Source organism: Leopardus geoffroyi, chromosome E3, assembly GCF_018350155.1.
Source record: "Leopardus geoffroyi isolate Oge1 chromosome E3, O.geoffroyi_Oge1_pat1.0, whole genome shotgun sequence".
Lineage (NCBI taxonomy): Eukaryota > Metazoa > Chordata > Mammalia > Carnivora > Felidae > Leopardus > Leopardus geoffroyi.
Genome location: NC_059340.1, coordinates 39,680,615 through 39,706,753, shown reverse-complemented (window position 1 = coordinate 39,706,753; position 26,139 = coordinate 39,680,615). Strand labels below are relative to the sequence as shown.

The 26,139-nt window shown below is 61.1% G+C and overlaps 1 protein-coding gene across 2 annotated transcripts; it reads left to right on the top strand.

Moving 5' to 3' along the window:
• Window positions 1-165: 165 nt before the first annotated feature.
• On the top strand, window positions 166-25,137 carry KCTD5 (potassium channel tetramerization domain containing 5). Of its 2 annotated transcripts, XM_045462351.1 has the most exons (7): window positions 166-467; window positions 10,287-10,395; window positions 12,107-12,198; window positions 14,083-14,178; window positions 17,206-17,331; window positions 19,808-19,866; window positions 23,446-25,137. In XM_045462351.1, the coding sequence occupies exons 1-6, from the start codon at window positions 216-218 to the stop codon at window positions 19,850-19,852; spliced, it is 720 nt and encodes a 239-aa protein (XP_045318307.1). In that variant the 5' UTR covers window positions 166-215; the 3' UTR covers window positions 19,853-19,866; window positions 23,446-25,137. The 2 variants fall into 2 exon arrangements, with proteins under 2 accessions (XP_045318307.1, XP_045318308.1); XM_045462352.1 differs by lacking the exon at window positions 19,808-19,866.
• The last annotated feature ends 1,002 nt before the right edge of the window (window positions 25,138-26,139 follow it).

Here is a 26,139-nt window from a genome sequence, read left to right as displayed (position 1 = left end):
GGCGGGGGCCGGCGAGCCCCTCGAGCCCGAGGCCCAGCTCCGGCCGGAAGGGGGCTCGGCCGGCCGCTTTTCCGGACCGGAACTTCCGCCCGCCGCGTGACACAAGGGCGGGCGCTTTACGAGGGCGGACCCATGGGCGGGACAGAGTTCGGAGGACGGTATTAAAGACTGGACGCTTCCGGTAGACGGCAGCTGTGGCGGGGCTTGCTGGGATCATGGCGGAGAATCACTGCGAGCTGCTGCCGCCGGCCCCGGGCGGCCTCGGGGCGGGGCTGGGGGCCGGCCTGTGCCGCCGCTGCAGCGCGGGGCTCGGCGCCCTGGCCCAGCGCCCCGGCAGCGTGTCCAAGTGGGTCCGGCTCAACGTCGGCGGCACCTACTTCCTCACCACCCGGCAGACGCTGTGCCGGGACCCGAAGTCCTTCCTGTACCGTTTGTGCCAGGCCGACCCCGACCTGGACTCGGACAAGGTGAGGGCCGCGCGGGCCAGCCCTGGCAGCGGCCCGCCGCACACCCCCTGCCCGCGCTGAGGAGACGCGCCTCGGGTTTCGAGCCCCGCGCGCCCCTTGTCACCCGCCCGGCCCGAGGGCACCCGACCCCCCCCCACCCCCCTCCCTGGGCCGGGGGAGGAGAGGACGGCGCCCTGTCGCCCACCGCCCTCCGGGTTTCCCAGCCGGCCCACCTCGGGCGCCTCTCTCTCGCCTTCTCTTCGGCGGAGGTTTCCCAGACCCCGGACCGTGCCGTGGACCTACTTTCTTTCCCCCTCTGGGTTCTCTTGCCCCTGGTGTGTGAACTTCTCTTCTGTGTCTTCGTGTACTAACTGGCTCTGGAATCGAAGGACCCTGGCGTCTTCTAATCTTTTCGCATTCCAGACGTTTGACTTAACGTTGGCGTGGGGGGCGGGGGTGGGGGTGTTGACACGGGTGACCTGCCTTTCCCGGTGACTTGCATTTAGAGAGTTGGCGCTCCCTCGTTTACGGCCACAACGTGCACCCACTCAACACTCAGAAGGTGCCGCCCGTCGAATAATTTTTCACAGAAAATGTTGCTCGTGTTAAGGGGTGGCGAGGAGGGACTAGGTAGGAATTTTTTTGTTTTCCCCTCCGCTTTTCCCCTGCTCTTCCGAAAGGATAGGAGCTTCTAGGTTTGCAGCGTGCCTTTCGTCTCCGCAAGCGTTCGTACTCCTGTGCAGACGATACAGAAACTATACTATCACCTCTGTAAGTCTTTTGTGGCCGAGGAAGAGCTTCTCAGGAGCTGTCTGGATTGAAACTCCGAAAAGGCTTTGTTGTAAGAATAATTGTTACCTGCGTTTATCCCAGGCAGCTCACATCCTTCTAACTTTGCTGGGTCTTTTCAGTTGAGCCTACATAATTGCACTTGGCTTTGTGCCTCGCCAGCTCAACGTTTGCCGGGCATAAGTCTTCCCAGAAGGACTCAGATCCCTTTTCAGGTTCAAGAAGGCTGACAGAGACCATCCTTGGTGTGGCATGACCTTACCATCAGGAAACGAGAGCTCCTGAGTTACCACCACACCACTTGTCGTTGGTAGAAATCAGGGTAGGAGTTGCTGGCAGTCTAGTCTCCCTTGTCACCACCCCCAGCGGTTTCCATTGCTTATTTGACCGAGCTCTCCACTCTCAGAGAATTGACCTCCCAGAAAATGACAGTCATCTCCAGGGTAGAAATAGCCTTTTGTTTGCTGTGATATTCCTTTTATAGCGTGGGTGTGTGTCTTACTGTGTTTTTGTTTTTGTTTTTTTTTTAAAAACAGTGGGTCACAGTGGCCATTCACTTGCATTTCTACTCGAGAGTTCCTGTTTTGTGTATTGAATCAGATTTGAAATTGCTCTTGTCCACTGGGTTTGTTTCTTCTTCTTTTCTTTTCTTTTTTTTTTTTTTTTTTGAGGCAGAGTCTCTCTATTCACTCATACAATTAAGACCCAATTAACAATAGCTTGCACAGTTAAGTCAATTCATCCGTTTATTTTGCTGTCTCAAGACTACTTAAAAAATTATGCATGACTGTAATAATCGTCCTTTGGGGGAGGTAATTAATCTAGCAGCGTATATCCATGTTGCTTTCTGTCATCATCATCCACCTAACCACATCTCACTTCCAAATTGTAACACCGAAATTTACAACATGAAGCGGCAGATTCAGATTTTGTCTCACAGAGTAGCTGTTAGTAAATAAGGGTTAGTTTTTGTCACGGATGATGGGAATTTGCCAGAAGGAGTGGCGTTAATTCACACCGGTCACGGTGGTAGAGGACCTTTACTTCAAAGAGAAGAAAATGTGTAAGATACTGGGTCCTCTCCGTTTTTCCCCTCTTGGTTCCGATGAAAGAATGCCTCCCGTATTTGCTCCCAGACGCTTAGACTCTGAGCGAGGATACAGAGGATGAGGGCGGAGGGGAAGGGTGTTTGGAGAAGTGGGATGCCGGTGATTCCATGATGAGCGAGGAACAGGATGTTGATGCACGTGTCAAAACCTCGAAGCCCTCAGCCCGTAGTTAAAACGAATGGACGCATACCTGGCAGCTGTCCCTGGGACTGGACGTCAGCACCGACCTGGTGGAAGATTCCAGCTGGGCGTTTGACTGGTGTTGATGGAGCTCCTGGGCTCCAGCAAGCTGGTGTGTGGCTAGGGGTTGGGTGGGGAGACTTGAAGGGCAGTTGTTCCAAGAAATGGGAGACCAGGAACCTTTCAGGAACCCATGGGTTTGGAGTTCACTGGGAGAGTGCCTGGAGCTTGGAAGCCGTGTGGGAGATGTGGACCAAGGGTGGACAGACAGGTTGTCTTCTGAAGATGTGGACAGACAGGTTGTTGGGGAGAGTGGGGGGCGGGGCTGCGACCGGTCCCCCTCCCCCCGAATCCATGTTCCCTGTCTCAGGACTGAGCCTGGGACCACCGCCCACCCTTTCGGAACTCCAGACCCTTACCCTCTTGTCTCATGTTCTGACTCTGGGCCCACTGCTGCCGTGCCGTTCTCTTTACGGACAGCCCAAGCACGAATGCTCACTTCCTCCTGGGGTTTCCTCCGGCGGGGCTGTGTCTGCGGTGTTCATTTCAGTATGTGCTCTGCTGTCCTGGGCCATCTTTCTCCCGGGCTCCTGTAAGGGGCAGGGCAGGCGTGATTCTTCTTCCCGGAAGTGCTTTGTAAATACTTGACGTGTGATTCATTTGCGTTAAGTCTCTTTGTATTCCGTGGTACCTGGCCCATTAGACATTGTTGAAAACAGGTTAGAGTTTGTTTAGAGCTGAATCAGCCCCTGTTTCAGTGTGGAGATGCTTTAGGAGTTAAAAGGGAAACAGGAAATACTGCTACTTGGTGGTTTGAAACCACTCAGATTAAGTAGGATTTGAGGTGGGTTCAGTGTCTGCTGTCGAGCCAGGCCCGGAGAAAACATGAGCTTTTGTCCTTTGACGGGGCCATTGTCCTGGCTCCGGGGTTGCAGATGCTGTGGCGTCAGATGGGTTTTGGAGGGGTGGGGCTTGTCACAGTGCTTCTGACGACATGTCACTCGCAGTTCTTTGCCTGTGCTCACTCCGGGTAGACTCGGTGTTGGCAAGAGTTTCAGACAGAGTTTCGGTTGGAAATATAGTGGAAGGGATTTTACAGACAGGGTGAAGTGACGGGGGTGTGGGTGGAGGTACGAACTCTTAAGTCGCTTGGCAAGAGCAGTGGGGATTCCTCAGAGTGGAAAGAGCAGATTATGTTCTGTGTAACCAACTCAGAGGCGAAAGGCTAACTCCCCAAATTTTTAAGACCATCCCGGGCACTGGTGACAGCTGTGTCGTCCTGTCTGAGGCCCTGAGTGGGTGTCCTGAGACTCATGTGCGTTGCATTTCACGCTTTGGTTGAGGATGTGGCTCTGAGCGTGTTCTTAGCCCCGACCGCGTGCCGTGGCTGGTCTGGGACCCGAGCGAGAGGGGCCCCCCCTTGAGCTGGGAGCAGCCTCTCCCCTCCCCCAGGGGAGAGCAGGTGCTTGCTCGTGGTGCCCACATTTCCTCTTCACAGGGCACCTGATCGGATGGCCCTCGGACCTGGACCAGCCCGTGAGCCCAGGCCCGAGAGCCCTGAGAAAGGACTTGCCTTGCCGGCGCCTGAGGTTGTCCCCGCTGTCAGCCTACGAAAAGCAGCCCAGGAGGAAACGCTTGGCCCTCCGGAGCGCTTCCTCTTTCTGCACATGCAGCCTGTGGTTGCTCCTGCCTAGCAGGACGGTGACGAGTTTGCTTTAAAGCAGTGGTCAAAAAACTACCCTCCATCAGGTGTCTTGCCTGATTTTGCAAATCGAGTTTTATGGGAACGCCGAGGTGCCCGTTTGTTTGCGCGTCGTCTGTGGCTGCTCTCGGCTGTGAGTGGGCGCTCGCCGCTCCCTTCCAGGACGCTCCGGGCCAACAGTGTTTAAAGTCCATTAAAGGAGCTGACTGTGCACCAGGGGACGTTTGTACATGGCCAGGGTGCTCCACCCATGCTGCAGAGCCTTTCGGGATGGAGCTAGGGAGACGGAGCGTCTTCTCTGGTGGCAGAGGTAGACTGGGGACTCGGGCCTGACTTTGACTTTGGACACACCGTAACCCGCCGTGTGGCCTTGGGGTAAGCTGGTGCACCTCTCTGAGCCTGAGTTGTGGAGGAGCCTTAGGAGTTCAGGAGGAGGGTGTAGGTCACAGCGCCTCCACCCAGCGCCTGTGCGGGCTCCTTGCAGTAGACGGAGAGCACCGGTGGCAGAAAGAACTCTTCCCTCCCCTTCAGAACTTGTTTTGTTACCGCTTGTTTCTTATGTATACTCTTGGAACCACCGCAAGCCTCGGCCGGCCTCCCAGGGCAGCGTGTGGGAGCCTGGCCCTGCTGCTGCCCCTGCTCCCCCCTCCAGAGCTCCTGGCCGATCTTAGGACGGGCCCCAGAGGGCGGCTTCCCCGTTCCACCAGTGCCATGGGGGAGGGACACAGCTTCCTGGGCAGCTACCGAGTTTTCTTGCAAGAAATTTGAGGTCTTTGAGCCTGGAGAACGCAGCTCCAGGGTCCAGGTACCATCCAACCCAGTGAATGAAACGGGCTGGAGGCATCCAAGTGTGGGTGCGACACAAGTGTCTCTTCCCGTCGTCCACATTCCGTGGGTTCTCGTTTCTTCAGCAGCTGGGCTTCCAGGATCTTTGCAAGTCAGGGTTGGGTGGCAGCAGTCCTGGAGCGGATGAGCCGGACCAGCCCCAGCGCATAGGCGGAGGTAGGAGTTGTGAAACAGGCAAGGGAGAGGCAGGCAGCACGGTGCGCCAGGTGGTCGTCGCTTGAGGCAGCCGAGGGGCCACGGGCCTGCCCTTCGGTCCCAGCAGGAAGGAAGGGCATCCTCTGACCCGGCTCTGCCAGCAGGGCCGAGTGTAGGCAGAGGGCAGAGGCCACCTTGGAGGCCGCAGGGCGGTGGCTGTCGGAACAGCGGGCTCGGTGTGAGCCTCCCGCAAGGCGCCCTGGCTGCAGTGTGCTGCCTGCGGGCCTGGCGTGGCCGACACCCAGGGGCCTGGAGACCAGCCTGGAGGCGGCCACGCCTCCGAGTCAGTGGAGGGGGCACTGTGGTCGGGGACCCTGGGTCCTTCCTGTGTGGTGCTTCTGCCACAGGGAGTCATGGTGCCCGCCCGTTCCCGTCGCTTGTTGATTTTCTCATGCCAGCAGATTTATAGTGAACACACGCATGCCCGCCACCAAAGTAAGTAACGTGGCATCTGTGGAGGGTTTGCGTGCAGGTGTTCTGCAGCTGGCATGTCTCTAGGGAGGGGTGCACCTGACAGAAGTGTTGTAGCAGCTGGGACCTGGACGGTTGGCCCGTGGGCTGGCAGGTCCGGTCACGGGATCTTGCCCAGGACGGTCCCCTTGCCCCAGCGTGACCGGCACCCGCCTCTGCGTGGATGCGGCGTCTGCTCCCAGGGGGTCCCGGCCCTGCCGACCTGAACCTGTCACGGTGAAGCATCCCCATGTGCTCTGGGGTCTGGCGGGACCCACGTGGGTGGGCCCTTCACACGAACGCTCGGGTTTGCTGCTTGGCGAGCTCTTGTGAGTCATGTATGTCATCCTAAATTCCAAGATGAATTGACACGTGGCCATCTGGGACATCCTGGGGGGAGGGCCCTGCGAGTCGAGTGCAGTTTGAGGTCTGAGGACGTTGGTCGCCACGGGCAGTGCCGAGGGTCGGAATGACCCAGGACCCTGACACACGTGCCCTGTCTCTGTCCAGAGTCCTGCGTTTCCTATGTTCCCCTGACGTGCGCAAGGGTGTGTCAGGTCTCAGGGTACACAGGGCATCTCGGGGCTCGTGCAGGGAGCGCTAAATCAGAACCAGCTGGCACTCCTGGGCATGGGGCGGGGGTGGGGGTGGTTGTGAATTCCAGTGCCTCACACATGTGTCTGGTGTCTCCATTTCGTCGTTCGTAATCGGGGACGTTTAAGGCCTCTTTGAGATCAAGACTTTGACAAACTATAGAAAACAAAACAGAAGAGGGCAGGGGTTGAAGGTTTTACGTACGAGTTTGAAATAGTCACTTAAAATGGATAACTTCAGAGTAAGACCTAAGTATTTCTAATAAGGTTCATCGCAGAGGTTTGTGCTCAGAGGAAGGATTCTGTGCTTTTGCATTTAGATTTCAACTGGGAAATTTGACAGAATTGATCTTGGTTTAGCTCAGGACACCCCGCCCTCTTCAGGTCTTGGTGGTTGTGCGTTCCCTCCTGCACCCAAGTGGTGGTGACGCTGTTTCCCGGGGTGTTGATGGAGGTTGTGAAGGTGACTGAAGGTGCTCCCCAAAGAGCGCTCACATGTCAACAGAATCATTCTCCATTTATTGTCGTCGATTTTTTTTTTTTTTAACGTTATGTTTGAGAGAGACAGAGTGTGAGGGGGCAGGGGCAGAGAGAGAGAGGGAGACACAGAATGGGAAGCAGGCTCCAGGCTCCAAGCTGTCAGCACAGAGCCCGACGCGGGGCTGGAACTCACCAACCACGAGATCATGACCAGAGCCAAAGTTGGACGCTCAACCTTCTGAGCCACCCAGGCGCTCCAAATCATTCTCCATTTAGAATCTTGTGTGAGAGCCTGACACCCCTGGCCCTCACTCCTCATTGCCATTTTCAGGACCCTGTGGTTGTGTCAGTGGAGTGACCCCTGAGGGGTGAGCGGCCCGCACTTCGTCCATGGTGCTTTGCTGGGCAGCGCATTCGATCCTGCCCTGAACCTGAGAGCCAGGTTTTGCTTCTGGGCGCAGAGTGGGCAGGGAGAACCTCAGGTTAGGGGGCTGTTTATTGGGTGGCCCGCTGTGTTTCCGGCCCCTTCGGAGCATTGATTCCTATCCAGCAATGTGAGCTAAGGGTGGCTGGTGGGCCCCGAAAGGAGTGGACGGGGTGGGCGGGGCTCCCGGGTGGTTTCAAAGCAGGATCGGCCTCCCTGCCTCCCTGCTGAGGGACTGCAGGTTGGGCGTCTCCTGGGAGAGCATGTGATGTGGGCTTGGCCCTACCTTTGGTCGCTCGCTGGCTCCTCTCCGGGAAATGACTATGAGCACGGGGCTCATGGCCAGGACCTGATGATCTCTGTGGCCCGGCAGCCTCTCCGTGTGGGGCCAACAGTCTAGCAGCCTAAGCTCAGGGAGGCAGGGTTCCAGCTTCCCATGGAGACGCTGGGCTCAGCCTCGGAGGGGGGGCCCGCTGGGAGTGGCACCCAGCCGACCTGCGCACCAGCGAGCCGCCTGCTCCGGGTGTGCGGCCTGAAAGCCTGAGGGGCGTTGGCGCTCAGTACCGTTCAGGAGCCAAGGCCAGCTTCCCCCGTTTTGAGCCTTTAAGGTACATGTATATTTTTAAAGCCAGCACTAAACAAGTAGGTCAGACGCTAATTCACTGAGAAGTGGGGAAGGTCAACAGAGGGAAATGATTTGTCAAGAAGCATTCTTAATTCTGGCTCTTTTATAAAAAACACAAACCTCACCACTCTACAAATGTAGCACACACTCATTATATAAATGGAGGGCAGGACAGAAAGCGGAGACGGGGGACCCGCGAGTCTCGCCAGCAGCCGGCGTTGACGTCTTGCTCTAGTTCCCTGCTGCCTGTCGTAAGTGTGACCAGACCAGGGTCCTGCCCGCGCCCGCGCCGCTCCCGCCCTTGGCGTCGTGGGTGTCGCCAAGATGCTTCTCCCTGGGCTTTTGCTTAAGCAGCCTGAGACTTCTCTTCTGAATTGGGGTGTTTTGTTTTGTTCTCTCTTTCCGTGTTCTGTACTTTCCTTTATTTCTGCCACAGGATAGAGGCCCCAGGGTCGCATTCCCAGCACAAGCCCATGAGGTGCTGAGGCCCCTCGCCCCTGTGTCAGCGTGCCGGCCGCAGTGTCCAGGGTCTGTCCACCTATCCACGGCCCAACCACACTCACCAGCTCTGGAGCGTGCTGCTCACGCTCGGCTGCTCAGACGCGGGGTTTTTACAGAGGAGGTCCTGCCTGTGAGCGTGAGAGTCAGTCTGATCATCTGGGCAGTAGCCCAAGATCAAGGCCCCGGGGATTTTTGGGGTCTCAGTGTAGGGCCCCCCACACTTCCTGTGGAAATTGAAACCTCCCAATGAGCCCAGGTAAGAGCCCCACGTCCTGTCGCTGCTGCCCGCCCTACTGCCCTCGGAGTCCCTCCGACGGAGATGAACCCCCAGGAAGAAACTGGTCCGGAGAGCCCTGGTGGGACTCCGTGGGGGAAAGTGCTTAAGTGCCGCTCTTCAGCGGCGGGGCCGGACAGGCTGGCCTCTCACTGGTGGGGGTGGCACGTCCGGGCGTGAGGTTACCCGAGGCACAGCCTGCCACACAAGGTCACTTGTTCTTTAGCGTGTTGGGGTCCCGTGAGTGAACCCGCTGTTCGGGGTCCAGGCGGGCTCCCCCCCAGGCAGGCTCGGGAGGAGGGCTCTGTGCTTCCCTCCGGGCCGGGCGTGCGGGAGTCCGTGTGGAGGCAGCCGAGGGGCCGAGCCTGCCCACCCTTCCCGTGGGGGAAGCACAGTGCGATGCCAGTCCTCGAGCCCACAGTCTGGCCCCACTGAGGCCTGGGCCCTGTGTGATAGGGAGGTTCCCTGGGGTGCCCTGTCCCCAGCCAACCACCTGCCAGCCGCCTGTCGAGGTAGCAGCGAGCCGATGAATCAGTCCTGAGCTTGGTGATGTGCACACGTCACGTGCTGGACTCTTTTCCACCTGAAGGTGGGGGTGGGGACGAGTCCCCCTCGATTTCGTGTTGTGGCAGCACTGTCTCTTTCTTTCTAGACCTTGGGTCCTTGGGCCTTGCGTGGAGAAGAGTAGGGGTCCAGAGAGACAGGAGGCAGGGGTCCTGGGACAGTGTCTGACAGGTGCTTCTTAGATGGGGGTGGGGGTGTGGGGATGGAGCACGAGGATGGACCCGGGAGGTCTGCGTGCAAGCGGTGACCCGTCCTGGCCGGAGTTTGGGCGGAGGGCCTGGGTCCTGCCTCTGAGCTGCAAGGCTCCGGGCCCTAGCGTCCCCACACCCGGGGTGCCGTCACTCCCCCGCAGACGGCTGTGGCTCGCTTTCACAGGCAGTACCCCCCACGCCTCTTATTCTGGGTGGGCCTCTGTGGGCTCTACTCCATGGAGGTGTCCTTCGGAACTTCCCCCGCCCCCGTGCCCAGGTCGGCGTGTCTGCGGACCTGTCCGGGCTGTGGTTGAAGCTTGCCGGCAGCTGGGCAGAGGGCCCTAACCCTCAGAGAGGCCCCGGGAGGAGCCAGGGCCCACCTAGAGGAGGGAAGCACCTTCTAACGGTCTGTTGTGAAGGCCTCACAGACCGCAGCTGCCGCCCGGGGCGAGGCTCCTTTGTCAGCGATCCCTGGGAGGCTCTGGGACCACCTTGCAGCGGAAGACAGGCTTGTGCACGCAGTCACTCTTCCGCCTGCCTCTGACCCCCTCCCCGAGGTGAGGAGGCCGTGGGCACTCGCCCCGGAGGAGAGTGTTGGGACAGCTTTAAGACGGGAAGAGGCAGAGCAGCTCCTCCGCTGTGTGTGTGGCGCTGCGGTCGCCTTGCCGCCTGAATACGGCGAGGTGGTTCTGCTACCAACAGAGCTTCACTTGGCCCAGACCTAGAGTGGAGACAGACCGGGGTGCGAGGCTGCAGATGGCCAGAGGTGCGCGGAGCCTCAACACGGTGTGCTTGTGGCTTAAGGGGCGCGCGCAGACCCCACGCCCCCGCGACCCTGTGCGTGCCTCCTGGCCTGGGGTCATTCGTGGGGACGCTTGCTTTCTCGTGCGGGACTCAAGATGCTTTGTTCTTTGCAGGATGAAACCGGTGCCTATTTAATCGACAGAGACCCCACCTACTTTGGGCCCGTGCTAAACTACCTGAGACACGGCAAGCTGGTCATTAACAAAGACCTCGCAGAGGAGGGTGAGTTGGGGACAGGGGCCTGGTGGACAGGAGGACCTTAGGAAGACCTAAGACGCAGACCCCTCTGAGCCCGAGCTGCCCTGTGAGGCACAGGCCCCGTGTGCTGGGCCCTGAGCACCCCCATCCCCGCAGAAATCCCAGGTGCCTGCGTCCCCTCGCTGGCTCCTGGCGGCCTCACAGATGTGCCCCGTGGGGCAGCAGGCGTGTGTCTCCGAGAGATGGGGCCGGCTCGCTGCCTCTCCCCCTGTCTTCCTCCGGAAGCGGAGACTTCGTGGCCTGCTATAGTTGAGGGGCCGGGTCGCCCCCCCCCACCGTGGGCGGCTCCAGGGGCCTGGTTAGCGATGTGGCTGGGGCTGGGGCTCCTCCCCCCGGACGCCACTAGTTCTCACCGCTGCTTTGGCTCCGGCGGTCACAGACACGCCCGCCGTGGGAGCCCTGGGGACTCCTCGGTCTGGGTGCGCTCTCCTTCCGGGGCAGCACTGCGCCCTCGGCTCCGACTCCTGTCTGTGCTCAGACGTTCCGTGCGGTCGCAGCAAGTAGAGATGCCGGGAGCGGCCGTTCGCGCGGCTTAAAATGTCACGAGGGCCCTGCGAGGTCCAGGGCGCTCTGGCTCCGGCTGTGACCGTGGTCCCGTGACGAGCGCCCACACTGGACTGGGCTGCTGCGTCCACCCTCGCCGCTTCCGGGTCGTTTCTTTCCCGGGCCTCCAGACCCGGGTCGGCGTCTTCTCTTGAAGTGACCCTCGTGGACGTGCACTCGTGTCAGTGGCAGTGCCTTCCCTTTGTGCTCTGCTCGTGGAGCTCTACAATTGCAGACGAAACTTCCATGCACGGACTGTTTCTGGGGGGGCTGCAGACAAGCGGCTGCTGCCCGTCTGCTCCTGCGAGCACAGCACACGCAGGGTCCCTGCGCGGGAAGGGGCCGCCTGCCCTTCAGGCCGTGAAGCCCCCCCCCCCCCACCCCCCCACTCCCACACACAGGCCTGAGGGGCCGGCCAACAGCCTCACGTTCTAGCTGCAGCCTCCCTGAGGGCAGCCCTGAGGAAAGATGCCGCCCACCCCCTCCTCCACCCTGTCCGTGTTGCCTGGAGACCTGGTTGGGCCTGAGCGGAGTCCACAGCTCCGGGCTCCTAGTGCTGCCAGTGCAGGGACACGTTGTACAGAGTGAGGTCTGGCCGAGACAGATCTTCTGGAATGCCCGTGAGCGATCTTGAAGCCGGGCCTTCTCGGTTTGTTCCTTAGAATTTCCTGGAGCTTGAGGGATGCCTGGGTGGCTGGGAGCCACCCTCTCATCCAGCCACAGTCTTCCAGTTTAATGGGGAAACTGAGGTACCAACTGACTCAGCCCTGCACGAAGCCACTCGGCCGGGCCCGGGCCACACATTCAGGGCAGTAGATGGCCCACGGGCTGCGGGGGCAAGAGAGAGTGCCACCCCGGTGTGCCCAGTGCAAGGCTTGGAATAGGTGCAGGTGTGACTGCGCACCCAGCAGCCCACCCGGAGTGACACCCTAGGAGTAGGGTCAGTAAGCGCACCCTCTGCCCTTGATCCTGGGGAGCCCCGCCGAGGGCAGCAGTGTCTGCAGGAAGCCCGAGGGACCGGGCTGAGGAGCTGCCAGTGGCCGGGCCAGGTGGGCTGTGGTTCCACGGCAGGACAGGGGTGAAACATTTATTCCTGGGTCTGGTGAAAACTAGGCATTTTTCTCCATTCCAGGAGTGTTAGAGGAAGCGGAATTTTACAACATCACCTCACTAATAAAACTTGTAAAGGACAAAATTAGAGAACGAGACAGCAAAACATCCCAGGTAAGACCAGTGGCTACTCTGCCCTCAGCTTCCAAGGCCTGACACGTAGGCACCGCTCGCACCCCTCCCTTCTTGCCGACCGGGGGCAGCCTCTGCGCGAGGCCCCAGGATCGGCGCCGTCCTGTCTCGGTGGTCTTTCTCCACCATCATCCTAGCACCTCATTGCTTGCTCTCTAGCTGCCTCCTCTGGTGCTGCTGGCTGGCACTGTGGCCTGCACTCTGGGCACATGTGTCCAGTCCTGCCCAGCCTACCCTCAGGGAGCCCCACTCCAGGGGGAGGGGATAGACTTTGCCACGGAGGGTGTGGAGTGGGTGTGTGGACATCTTAGGGCATTGTGGGCAGGGACGCAGCAAGTGCAAATGGCCTGTGGCAGGCATGTGCTCAGCCCACTGAGAGGGCCAGTGTGGCCAGAGGGAAAGCAAGCGGGGAGCTGGCAGTGAGTTCAGGGGTAGACGGTGGAGGTGGGGTTCCTGCAGGACAGTGTAGGTTCCACGAAGACTTGGCTTTTATGGGGAGAGAAGGGCTCAGTCAGCACTCCGTGTGCCCGCCTGGTGGTGCAGATCCCCTCGTGGGACCCATGCGCACTTGGCCAGTCAGCAGTGCCGGAGCCAGTCCAGCCACTCTGCCGCCCATTAGGCCAGAGTTTGAAGCGGGCTGCGTCCGGCATCTTGCGCAGAGGGAGGCGTCGAAGGGTCTGAGGCATTAGTTTGCTGTCGTGTCAGCTCCGCGCTGGCTGGCAGAGTGAGCAGCTCCCGTGGGCGGGGTGGGGTGGGGGTGGGGGGGTTGGACCTGGGAGTGGGGGCGCCTGCAGAGCTGCCTCAGTTATCTAGAGGCTCCGCCCGCATGAAACCCTTCTGCTCCCCCTGCCCCAGCGGGCTCTCCCACCGGGCGCTGCAGGCCCCTGGCTAGAGCGCTTGGCCCTCGTCAGACTCTCGTTGAAGACCTGGCCGCTCAGAGTGGCTGGTCCTAAGCCCACGGCGTCCCCAGTCCTTCCTCCTGTGGGAGCCCCTCGGGTGCCCTGACAGTCGGGAAGGATCCGAGGAGGGGGCGGGACACAGTCACAGGCTCCCTGGTCATCTCCGGCCACTGGCCACTGCTTTCCCCTCCATCCAGCTGTATGACACAGTCTGGCCCGGCTCCTGGCTGCCTCTGTGTCCCCCTCTGCGGGGGGTGGGGGGACACGGTAGAGGAGCCTCTCCTCACAAGGCCTGGGGCCGTGTGACCGCTGTTGCCTCAGCGTCCCTGTGCTCACCTCCGGGTCACATCCCCCGCTGTGCTCCCTCTTTCCCTTGGGACCGCCGCCTCCTGCCCGAGGAGCAGGTCCGGAAGGACAGGCTGCTGGCGGGCGAGTCCCCGAGGTAGTCTCAGCACCCGAGATCGAGCCTCGGCGTCGGCTGGTGGGCCCGGTTTTCTGAAGCCGCTTCACTGAGGGCGGAGGGAGGGCTCAGGGCTGAGCGCCCCGAGCGTCTCACAGCTTTTTCTGGCAGCGGAGCCCGAGGCTGGTCCTGCGAGGCTCCCCGGGCCTCCCTGCCGGGCCTTCCCAGCTGCCTGCACTCACACACGGTGTCCTCGTGTGTCCACGTCCCGCCAAGGGTGCTCTTGGGATTTCAGGAACGTGACTCATTGTATTTTGCAGTTTAGAAATAGAAATACTTGGGGAGGCGGATGAGGAAGTGGAAAACGGCAGCTGTCTGGCTTGTTGGTTTTGCTCTGGCGGATGCATTCGGGGTTGCTTTGCGCCCGGCAGCCTGAGCCCGAGAGCTGGAGGACGCAAGCGGCAGTCTCGCCTGGGTCCCCTGCTGGGCCGTCCCCAGAACTGGCGCACGGGGCAGGGCTGCCGGAGGGCGCGCGGCCCGACTCGTCTGCGGCTCTGGTTCCCCCAGGTGCCGGTGAAGCACGTGTACCGCGTGCTCCAGTGTCAGGAAGAGGAGCTCACGCAGATGGTGTCCACGATGTCTGACGGCTGGAAGTTCGAGCAGGTGAGCCCCTCCTCACCACGCCCCTGCCAGGCTGGGTTGCCGCCAGCCTGCCGTGGAACCTTTAATTACAAAGGCTCCACCCGGGTCCTCGGGCTGCTGGCCCTGAGGGCCAGTCATGAGGCGTCCGTGGCCTGTGGTTCGCCGTCCCCACGTGTCCTCTGACACCTCACGGGCCGCAGCCTGCGCCCTGTCCTGAGTGGACTGGTGTCGGGGGGCGGGGGGGGAGCTATTCCTGGAGCCCCACCCCCACCCCGACACAGAGACCTCCATCCCCGCTCCCCTCCTCCTTTGCGGGGGGCCGTTCTCTGTGTCTCCATCTGGCGTCTCCCTGCGTGTGTGGGATTGACAGCCTCCGTGTATGTTGGCCTGGCCCCACCCTCTTGTCCCCTTGCATCCCCTCCCCTGAGGGCCGACCAGATGGTGGCTTGGGCCCCTGTGTGCTACGGCTGGCACAGATGCCCTTCCCGGTGGGGCTGCCCTGCAGCCCCCAGTCCCCATCCCGCCGGCGAGTGGAAAGGTGCTGCTGGGTCCGGCCCAGCCACGTCCCCCACTTTCCCTGCCTGACGTGAGGATGCGGGTGTTCCTTCCTTCGTGGTGCTCCGGCTCCCGTCCCGTGTAGCCGCGGCCCCAGCGTGGCCTCGGGGCGTGTCCTGGGTGCCCTCACGTTCCTGTCCCTCAGGCAGGTCTGGGCTGAGGTTGGGACTTGTGACCCCGCCTGGCCCCCAGCCCCCCGTAGCAACTGCCCTGCTCACCAGGCTCCCCTCTGGCCTCTGGAAGATTCCTCCGTCAGTAGCTTCTGTCGGGCGTGGGTTCTGGCCACGGTGCGCAGTCCTGCCCAGAGAGAGGGTGGGAAGTGACAGCGTCACCCGGCCTCCCCTCTGATTAAGGCCACATCTTTTCTGTGGGTCTTTAGAAACAACGGATCATGTTGTAGAGTGCCCTTAAATGTCACTAGGACAGGTGCGGCGTTTGCATCGTCCCTCCAACCTGGGGCCAGCTCTCCGGCCTGGCAGCGCAGCAGGGTGAGTGGTTGGTCCCTGCGGCCACCAGGGCTGCTCTCTGTCCCTGACGATGTTGGAACTAGGCCTGCCCTGCCCCATGCTGGGGGTCCAGGTGGCTTCTGACCTTGTTAAACTCATGCCAGAGACCTTGCAGGGACAGGAGTCCCCACTGGCCCTGGTGTCCTCCCTCACACGCAGCCTAGACGGGGGCTGGAGAGATGGGGCTGCAGTCACTGGACCGGGTCACCCTCCCCTGGAGCCCAGTGCACAGCTCTCCTGCCCGGCCTTCTGTCTTCCTCATCATGGCCAGTCTGAGGATTCTGTCCTTAGCCCCTCTGGGTGGGTCTCTACTGCATCACACAGGCCAGCTGCCTCTCTTCCCTTTGAATCTTTAAGAAAAAATTTTTTTTAATGTTTTATTTATTTTTAAGAGAGAGACAGAGCGTGAGTGGGAGAAGGGCAGAGAGAGAGAGACATAGAATCCGAAGCAGGCTCCAGGCTCTGAGCTGTCAGCACAGAGCCTGACGTGGGGCTGGAACCCACAAACCGAGAGACCATGACCTGAGCTGAAGGCACACACTCAGCCGACTCAGCCACCCAGGCGCCCCTCTTCCCCTTGAACCTTAACCTGCTTTGCCCACTTTGTGCCTGGAGCATCTCCTCCTCCCAGTTCTTGCCTACAAAACTCCAGAACCAGTCATGTTCGATGAGAAATGCTCTACTCCTCAGAAGCAGGAGCGGGAAACACTGGGGGAGAAGTAGGGCGAGAGCCCCGACCCCTGAGGGGTCCTGCCACCACGCCTGGGTCACCAGTGATCGGCCGTGAGGCCAGAACAAGGATCTGAGGGAGGTTCAGAAGAGGCTGGCATGCCTCGTGAGAACGTGCAGACCGTTGTCAGGGGCCACACGCCCGCAGCTCAGTCTGCACCCAGGGCCGTGTACCCCCAAGGTTCGCGGGCGGTAGGACACCTCTCCCCACGTTAGTGAGCCTAGAACAGACTTCGGAGCTGCAGGGAGCCCGTGCCGCCTGCTCTGCCCTTGTCTGGCCACGAAGGCTGTACGCTTGCCGCGTGGCCTTGCCAGCTGTCCCCGCCGTGTCCTCGTCCCCCCACAGTGCTGCTCGTAGTGCCCCTGCCTTTGAAAACCTCACCATGGTGTCAGGCTTTCTTTGGATTCCTTTTGCGTTTAAAAGCGCATGAGCCTGTGGTGGCTCTGGGCTAAGCTGGGGCGGGCGGGTTGGCCAGTCGGGGGGCACCCACGCCAGCCGAGCCTGAGGTGTGTGGAGGCCTCAGCGTGCCGGCGAGCACCCCTGAGCTGACCCTTCCACCTGCCTTCCCTCCCCACACCACTGTGCACCCTCCTCGGTTAACGGCCCTGGCAGGAGGGGGCCCGGTGGCCGCAGCAGGAATGAGCAGGGCGCCTGGGAGCCCATCACGTGTGTGCGCTCCGCCGCCGGCTCTGAGCCAGCCGCCGCTGCCCCCTCGTGACCTCCCAGCACAGGCTCCCTCTCCTGGGGGCCCCACCGGAAACCTGACGGAGCCGGATGTCCCAGCAGGGATGGGCACGTGTGGTGTGTTGTGGGACGGCGTGTGTGCACGCGTGTGCTGTGTGGATGTTGTGGGACTGCGTTTTCCGTGAGTTCGTTAGAAACCTCTCGTCCGAGACCTGTCCCTTAACCTCCCGAGTGCCGGCTGTCTTCAGCGTGGGTGTGGGTGCCAGGCCGGGGTCTCCCTGCCGGTGGGGGAGAGGTGGGCACTGGGCCGGGGTTCCCCTGCTGGTGGTGGAAGGGAAGGGGTGGGCGCTGGGCCGAGGTCTCCTGCTGGTGGGGGAAGGGGAGGGGGGGGCCCTGCGCCAGGGTCTCCTGCTGGTGAGGGAGGGGTGGGTGCTGGTCTGGAGTCTCCCTGCTGGCGGGGGAAGGACGGGTGGGCGCTGGGCCGAGGTCTCCCTGCTGGCGGTGGGGGGGACGGGGAGGGGCAGGTGTGTGTGCAGTGCTCCAACCCCATCACGCTGCTCTCCTCTGTCCCAGCTGGTCAGCATCGGCTCTTCCTACAACTACGGGAGCGAGGACCAGGCTGAATTCCTATGTGTGGTCTCCAAGGAACTGCACAACTCCCCGTACGGCACGACCAGTGAGCCCAGTGAGAAGGCCAAGGTGGGTGACTGCGGGCTGGCGGGCTCCGGGCACAGCCGTGGACACTGTAGCTCCCTGCCCGCGGAGGGGCTTGTGGCCACGGAGGCTGCCCTTTGCAGAGCTGAGCTCGTCTCCTTAGGGCCTTGTCGTTTCTCGTGGTTCGTATCGCGCTCCCGGCCACACAGGCTGCTGGGAGGCTTGTGCACCCCGTGCTTGTCGTTTGCAGTCCCGTAGTTCTCGCCTGGTGTCAGAAGCAGAGTTCTGGAAGGAAGGACACGTAGGCCCTGTGGGTCACAGGTGGTGGAATGAGGGGTCTTTGAACACAGGCTCCCCCTTGGGGCGAGCCCCTGTGGACTCTGGCCCATGCCGTCTGCCAACACATCTTCTAACGGGCAGAGTTGCTTCTGGAAGTCTGTCTTTTAAGTGATGCCGTTGTAGGTTGTTTTCCCGAGGACTTGGGACGTCCAGGCTGGAGAGTGCCCCCCTGTCCCTGCCTCAAGTGGCACCTGCCTTAACCACATCCATCCTGGTCTCGGGGGCCGCGTTTGCAGACTACCGGGAGTGTCGCCTTGCTCGGCCCCTTGCAAACTGTCACCGGCTCCCTGACAGGCACTGGCTCTTCTGCCTGCCAAAGAGGCCAACGCGGCCAGAGTATAAATGCCTGGACGACCGTGCTGTGGGTTTGCATGGTAGCCTCATGGCCCGGAGCCGCGGCTGGCCTTGTCCAGAGGTGGCAGGTTCTAGTGGCCTCTCCTCTGGGCTCCTTCCTGGGGTCACTGACTCCAGATGCTTCCGTTCTTGGCAAAGTCCGGTACTGGCCAAGGCTGGCACCACCTGGCGGGACTCCTGGGCCTGCATCCAGCCTGGGGGGTGGGCGGCCACGGGTGGGGGCCGGGCTGGGGCGGCACCCCTGGTGAGCACAGGAAAGGGCCGCAGCCAGGATGACTTTAAACCGGGGACTCCCCAGGCTTCCTCAGATTCGTGGCCTGGGTGGCCTCTGGCCAGATCGCCACCGGCCCAGAACTGCCCCGTGACCCTTTCAGGGCCCTCCGTGGAGGTGTGGGCCCAGGAACAGACAGCAGAGTGTCCCCCAGCGTGTTAGCTTTCCCGAAGTGGCCATCTCCGCGGGGCTCGAGGCAGCTTGGTCATCACAGCATGAAGTTCTGTGTCTTCACGACGGGGTGACTGTCTGGGACGCAGGGCGTCCGGAGGGGGGGCTCCTGTCCACGGCCCGGACTCAGCATGTAGCTCGTGTGCAGGATCCAGGGCAGCCTCTGGGTCAGGGAGCGTCCCCGCGGCACTGGGCCTGGGCCGAGCCTCCCGTGGAGTCTGGGGTGGAAGGTGGCCCCAGCCTCATAAGGAGGCGGAGTTCTTGTGTAAGTTGTTCATTTTTAGAAGGTTTTATTTCTGAACTTCAAAAGTTTTCGTGGCCGAGCTTCACCAGGGCAGCCGCCTGAGCTCATTTCCCTCGGGCGGGGCTTCAGCTGCAGAAAGCTCCGTCTGTGCTATGAGGAAGCTCCAGGCGTGACCCCAAATCCCTTTGCTTTTGAAAACGTGGCCCTATTTTTCTCTCCAAAAATACCTCGCTCTGAAGTGTTGCAGCCACGGTGACTTCTAAACGGGGGCAGTGGCGGGAGCTCCCCAGGAGGCGGAACCATGGTTGGGGCCTCCAGAAAGTCGTGGAAAACCACTGGGGCCGGACTGGGGGACAGCCTGGTGGCAGCGGTGCTGCGCGTCCTGAGGATGGGAGTCAGGCGGGGGCGTAGTGAGGGCAGCAGTCCACACGAGGGTGGAGACCGCGGGTTCAAGGGCTTCCCGGACCCCTCTGCCGACCTGACGTTTGCTGGAAGGACTTGCGGAACTCTCCGGCGGCAGGGATGCGTGGGGACGGGGGCGGTGGCGGAGGCCAGGAGGCCCCTCATGTAGTCTGTGGACTCAGGACCCGTGGTGGCGTGTGGAGCACTGCCCGCCAGCGATGTCCCCCACCTCTGCGTCCAGAGGTTTTACTGGTCTCGGTGACCTGGACGAGATCAACTGATGATTGGTCAGTGACCGACCTCCCGCTTGCCTGATCACAGTCTTCAGCCACCGGGCCCACTGACCCTACCACTGTCACGTTCTTAGACCATCATGTCTTCTCTGGAGCCAGCAGCATAGGCCAGACCTTGATTGGGCACGGTTCAGTTCTTCACTGAAAAGAGGGAAGGAAGGCTCTGGAACTTGGGGAGTGCCAGGCCCAGGGAATATGGCCATGTGTTTGTTTTTCTCCATGGCCCGTCTGGGCCTGTGGGTTCGGGGCCCAGGACCACCCCCGACGTGGGGCAGGTCCGTGTGTGCGTCACCACATGGCACCATGGGAGCTCCTGACCCCAAGTGCTGCTGCCCTGGGTGAACGCGGCCTCTCTGGGTGGGCTTCCCCCAGCTGCCCCCCGACCCCGCCCTGCACTGACGGTGCCCTCTCTTCTTCTCCCTTGCCGCATGCTGCGTGCCGAGCCAGAGCGACGACGAGGAGACGGGTCCCGATGGGGATGACTCAGATTAAGTGTAAATGTCATGGTGAGCTCTGTCACCCTTGAAACTGACCACTCACCGTAGTTTCCTTGACCCCAACCCTTCCTCCGCTGCATTTTCCCCATACCTGTAGTTGACAGAGAACCTTCCACGCTTGACGCTGACTGTAGATCTCCAGTGGAGCCAGCCTGTCTGTTTCCTTTAAGACATCTGCATGGGTAGCCCTGGAACCTGGGCTGGGGTCTCCGAGAGCCCTGTGTGTCAGGCTTGACAGGACCTCCTCGCTGTGGGGGGTCAGCGGGCCAAGGACATGGGCCTGCCCCTCCTGGGGGCTGGCAAGCACCCAGACCCTGGCTCCCCGCTCCTGTCACTCTGCCGTGGTTTCAGGGCCACAGAGACAGGGCTGTGCCTGAGCGGGTGGACCTCAGTCCCCATGCCAAAGCCCACAGCGTCTCTCACCCTGAACTTCACACAAGGGATGCTGAGAGAGGGGAGTCTCTGAGGACTTTCTTTCCGTTTGTCCTATGATGAGGGGCTCCGCTAATGCTCCCTCGGCCCCCAGCTGCTCCCCACGTCCCTGTGTCTCCTGGCCTCTTCCCTTGCCCAGCTCTAGAACCCAGCTGTGTTGATCACCAGCAGGGGCCACCTGCTCTGTGCCCTCATCTTGAGCACAGGAAGTCACCTAGAGAGGGCAGGTTGCTGGTGGGCGAGCCAGGAGTCATCCAAGGAGCTCCCCTGCTCCCTCCAGGGCCCCCATTCTCGGGCCAAGCCATACAGGTCGGGGCTCCTCAGCCTCTGTCTGACCCGGGAAGAGCTCGGGAAAGGCGTGCAGCCAGCGGAGCCCTAAAAGGTTGGCCGTCGGGCCGTGAGAACTCTGGACTGGGGATTGCAAACTCAGAGCGGCATTTCCATCTTTAGTTATTTTCTCGATGATCGTATAAGTATACAACATCCTCGGTGTTGCCTCTCGACCCTCCCGTCCTTAAATATTTGTTATTTGGTTCTTTAAGGAAAGTTTGCAAGCCCTGGTCTGGGCCGGCGACCTGCAGTGCAAGTCTGCTGTGTATCTTCAAACTCACCAGTAGCCACGGTGAGAAAGTCCAAAGAAAGGCAAATTTGTGCTCATACTGTCAATTCAGTACGTGCAGAACCTCAGAAATCGTGGAGACACTTACTTTCTTCCTCGAAGTCTCTGAGACCACATCCGTAGTTTGTGTTAGTGGCCCCCTGTTTGGAGCTGCCGCGCCTGGGGCTCAGCAGCCACATGGGCCGTGGGCTCCTGGATCGGCCTGGCCGGATGCCGAGCTGTGCTAGGAGCCTGACCAGGCGCTGGGGGAGCATGGGGGAGCCTGCCTGCCTGCCGGCCAGGCGCTGGCTGCACCCACCTCCTCCGGGAGGTCAGTCTTCTCTCAGCCCCCGCCCCCCGCGGTTCATCTTGCTCCTCCCCGGGGAGCTGCTCTAGGGGCCTGGGCTTGGCCCGCTGAAGCAGCGTCAGCCTGCCTGGGCCCGTCCGCCGGGGACTTGAGGGACACAGCTGGTGTCCGTGGGAGGCGGCCCAGGTAAGAACCCATGCTGGGTGGCCTGGCCTGTGACTGTCACAGGTCCTGGGAAGGGTTTTCCATCCTTGTTAGGAGGCGGTAGTTGGGCCTCACTCTGGTGGGGCAGCCCCTCCTGTGTTGTCACCTTGCTCTGGGCCACGTTGCGGTCGCATAGGCTTCCTCCTTTTCCGCTGTGATCTCAGATGCTCCTCTCCTCTGCTGGGCTCCCTCAAGGTGAGCGGCAGCTCTGTGCTTCATGGGCTCCCACCGATTCTGGCTTGCCCTGCAAACAGCAAAGATGCTGGGGCTGGGGCTGGGGCTGGGGCTGGGGCTGGGCCTGGGGCCAGCATCTTGGGAACAGAAGGGGCCTGCAAGGGCCGAGTGGGTGTGTACGATCATCCCGGTCACCTCCTTGGGCCGTGTCCCTCAGACAGGGTCCATCTGGGCTGAGGAGGGATGTTCGATCTGGGGTGCTGTTCCCCCATCACAGCAGAAGGTGCACCGTACAGGATGAAAAGCGGGGTCCCGGGTGGTGGGCACAGTGGGCCGGAGAGCATGAGATCATGCCTCCTGGGTGTTCGGAGCCCTCAGAGACGTGCTGGGCACGGGTCCAGGGACCAGTAGGGGCATGTAAGGCACCAGGGCACAGGCTGCAGTGACCCTCAAGAATTTATGACTCCTGAGTGATTCCGGACAAGTGACAGAGAGTGACTGGTGCCCCCGTTCCTGTGGCCACACTGCTCTGGGCAGCCACCCTGGCCTGTGAGCAGGTGGTTGGGGGCTGGTGGGGACTCCCTGGAGACTCCGTGGCCAGAGCAGCCGTGTGGACCTGGTGCCAGCAGGCTGGCCCCTCCCGGGGCACAGTCCCACCTTGTGCCTGGGTCCAGGGCTCAGAAACAAGGTGTCCTCGGAGCCATATCTCACTAAGCTCCGGAATTCGAGCAGAAGATGCCTCCAGGAGGCTAGCTCTCACACTGCCGACAGTGTGGGCTATCTCCGGTGCCCACCTTGGCTGGGTTGGGCCAGGCCGGGACTCAGGACGTTTCTCGTGGTTATCTGGTGTTTAGCCATACCGTACATATTGATCGAAAGCACAAGGTCTGCCAGCCCTGAAGCCCCCACCTGGGGACACAGGGCAGTCCCTTCCCCAACCTGGTCTGCGTGGGGTTCGGCTCCGCAGGTGTTTGCCAGGACTCAGGCCTGTCCCCAGGTGGCTCCAGGCCTTGAGAAGCTCCCAGACCGGTTTGGGGGTGGGAAGCGCAGATGCCAGGGCTGAGGGAGGGTGGGGGCCTTGCTCTGTCCCTGAGATGCCGAGGAGGAGTGACAGACACAGGGACGGGCATCGTGGCCGAGGAGCATTGGGCTCTGCGGGGCTGCAGCAAGGAGGGGTTGGCACCCTTGAGGTGTCCGGTCCAGTCACAGGGAGGCCAGCACACCGTGAAGCAAAATGTCAGCCCCGCTGGGCAGCGTGCAGGGTGAACTGGTGGGTTTGGGGGTGACGGGGTAGTCCTGGGGGCTCAGGCTTCCGGGCTTTGTGATTAGTGCAGGGTTGAGGGGACACTGAGGGGACTTGGTTTGTGATGGGACACGGAAAAAGAAAGAGGAGCAGGCTGTCGGGGGACCGACGGTACCTGGTCATACACGGGTCTGCAGCCCAGGACTTAGCTAGGCTGGACACTCAGGACTTGGTGCCTATCCCACAAGCCCTGGCACCCTCGGCGGGGGAAGAGCAGGGGTGGCTCTCAGAGGACCTCTGGGCCCTTGATAAGGAGCCACTGGTGTGGGAGGTGGGGGCACATATGTCTGCCGTGGGCCAGGATGGAGAGCCGGAGGGCCCCTGGCAGAGGGCCAGAGGTGCGTGAGACGGCTCCCTCAGTCTCTTAAGGGTCTCCCGGCCCTTCTCTGCCCCTGACCTTCGTGCTGGCCTCTTTGGCCCCCTGGGGCCCCCCCAGGCGTGGACTGGGGCTCTTGGGCCCTGCTTCTGGTGCAGGGCGCCTCTCTTTGGGGCCTCGTGGCTCCCAGCTGGCCGCAGGCCGAAGCCCTGTCCGGGACCTGAGTCCTTATTCTCTGTGTTTGGCGTTTTCAGATTTTGCAAGAACGGGGTTCGAGGATGTGAGAAGCATAGTGTTGACAGCTGAAGAAACATTTTATCTTTTCCCAAGATGCAACGATCTGCCATGTCGAGGAAGCTTGGCCGTGAGAAGAAACCTGCTTTTGACAATTTCTCTAGAGATCTGGGTGTGGATCCTTTTTTGCCTCTGAGGTGGGTGGTGAGAGACGGGACCAGCTGTCTGAGGAGGCGTGCTGGCCAGGTGGGTGTCCCCACGGGGCCCCCGCTCGGTATCCCGCGTGCCGCATGGGCCCGAGGCAGGATGCTTCCAGCCAGCCTAATCACCGAAGAGCATTTAAAGGACAGCGTTCTTGGTGCTACATAAACAGTCTGTAATGGAGCCTGGGCCTTGCTGGCAGGAAGCGGCTGCAGCGCCATGGCCCGGGCTCTGGGTGCCCGCTGGCACCCACATGCGCACCAGGCCCTGGTCCTCGGGTCGGGGAGTCTGCTCTGCCTCCCGGGCGGGAGCGGTTGGCAGTGTCTCGCAGCCCCAGCGGCTCCTGGGAGAGGCGGCCTCCGCGTGTTCACTACTTTCCGGGCCTCGGCCGTGAGCCCGGGCCTCCTTCAGAGCCAGGCTCCCCCGGCCTGACCCTGCCTGGAACAGTCGAGGCTTCTCCATTTGTATTTTCCAGGCAAGAGAACTTTGCACCCCTTCTTCCCCAGTGTGGATGGACAACCTAGCGTTTTTACTTTTTAGAAATGCCTGAAAGTGTTGCTGCGTTCTGGACTGATCTGTTAAGTCACTCAAAGGGAGGCAGAAGTCCGTCTCGTGCGGCCCACCCTCAGGCTTGTGGGGAGCCGTTGCCCGTCAGTGCCTTTGTCTCGCCTGGGATGGAGGCCGGGGCGGGAGGCCTGTCCACCTGGCTTCCGGAGCGGAAACTCCGGGTCACGCCGAAAATTGGATGTTTACAGCGCATCACAAATCTCTCTTGCCGGCTCTCTCATTTTCTTTGTCTAACTATGCAGTTCTCTGGTGTTTCTGGGGTGTTTGAGACTTCACACGACCTGACATTGGAGCCACTAGAATCCCTGTAGGAACCGCTGCTCGCATGCTCTGAGGACAGGCCTTCCTTAGCTGGCCGTGGGGGCTGTCCGCGTGCGGGGCGCCTGGCTCGGGCGTGCAGCTCTCGCCTTCCTTGCTAGGATCGCTGTGCGCACTGACCGCTGCTGGGTGGGGCGGAGGCTCTGACATGCTTCGTTTCCAATGCTTCTGGAGGCTTCTCGCCTGTGCCCTCTTCTCCTTTGCCAATGACCTGATTAACCTACTTCTCCAGCACCCAGGACTTACCTCCTCCTTTTTGTAAGGTCTGTTGTATGTTGTTGACTGTTGGCTTCAACCGTTCGTAGCAACCTTTCTATAGGGCACATTTAGGTCCTCGTGACCCGCCCTCCCGGTGAGCCCCAGGGAGGGGGGCAGCCCCTTAGTGGCCTACGGGTGTACCTGTGGGGCCCTGCTGGCCACTTAGCGTCGTTTGATTTGTGACCTTGACATAATAGGTAGGCTTGTTGTTTTTTAATTTAAAGATATTAAGACTTAATTCACTAAAATTTATTCTAAGGGGATATTTATACTTTTATACTTTTTTAGGTATCCGTATTTTATCAGCTTACAGCCTAAGTTTCCCCTGAAAATAGCGAATAAAGTTGTGTATTTATGAATGAGCAGAACACCTGTTTGTGTCTTAAAATGTGTGGAAAAGCAGCTGCTGCAGAAACGCTGCCCTGGGCTTGTGGTGACCTGGACGCAGTCAGTGGCCAGGGCGGAGCCACCTGTGTATTGGCTGCCTGGCGAGGGCCCGGCGAGGGCCCGGCGAGGACCAAGGCACAGCAGAGCAGCACGTGCCCAGCTCCCACCTCCACCAGGCCAGCCCCGGCCGCCTCCCCTACCTCTTGCTGGCATCGTGCCCCCATCCCCGGGGAGAGGAGGTCATCTTCGAGTGGCATTGTTAAGGCACTGCTGCCTCGCGGCGTTGAGTGTGTTCACCTGTCTCGTCTCTCACCCTGGCCAGAGGCACCAGCTGTGTGGAAATTTCTCCGCATCCAGGGCCATGTCCCGCCAGCATGCAGCCTCTCTGGCTCCCCCTGGTGGCCTCGGGCTGCCCTCCACACTTGGGGGAAATTCCCGCCCCCTGTGCTGCAGTGCCGCCCCCCCTGAGGTTGGGAGGGATGCCTTTGATCCCAAAATACTGGAGCATCTGGCTGCCCAAACCCCCAGCCGAGTCCGAGTGTCCATGCTGCTTCCAGGCATGCTGCTGGCCTGGGGCCAGGGGTCCCCGGGGTCCTGGGGTTTGTCTTGCCAGCCCAGGCTGGGGAATGGGACCTGCTTGCCCGGGTGGCGGGAGTGCTGAATTCTCAGGCGCTCAGTGCACAGCTGGGAGCGCGTGGGGCAGGACTCCAGATTCTGCCTCTGTGAGTTTGCTTTCTGCACAGACCGAACTTGACATTTTCCAGCTCTGGGGATAACAGAGAACCTGAACGTGTCTTCAGGTCCCTCTGCCAAGGTCTTGGGTCGTCCCCATCAAAGCCCCGAGCTTGTCTCCTGTCCAGGCGAAGGACTGGAAACCGCCGGTCATGAGGCTGAGGGCCCTGACGCGGTCCACTGGGCATGCAGGCAGGAAGCTCTGCCTCGTGAGCCTGGTGCTGTAGGCACAGCCCGCCCGCCGTCAGGGG

Bases quoted from the DNA above. Each gene is read 5' to 3' on its own strand.
- KCTD5 (XM_045462351.1), top strand. From the start codon at position 216: ATGGCGGAGAATCACTGCGAGCTGCTGCCGCCGGCCCCGGGCGGCCTC. The intron at 10,396-12,106 runs GTGAGTTGGGGA...TCTCCATTCCAG, and splicing joins CAAAGACCTCGCAGAGGAGG to GAGTGTTAGAGGAAGCGGAA. The intron at 17,332-19,807 runs GTGGGTGACTGC...GTGCCGAGCCAG, and splicing joins AGCCCAGTGAGAAGGCCAAG to AGCGACGACGAGGAGACGGG.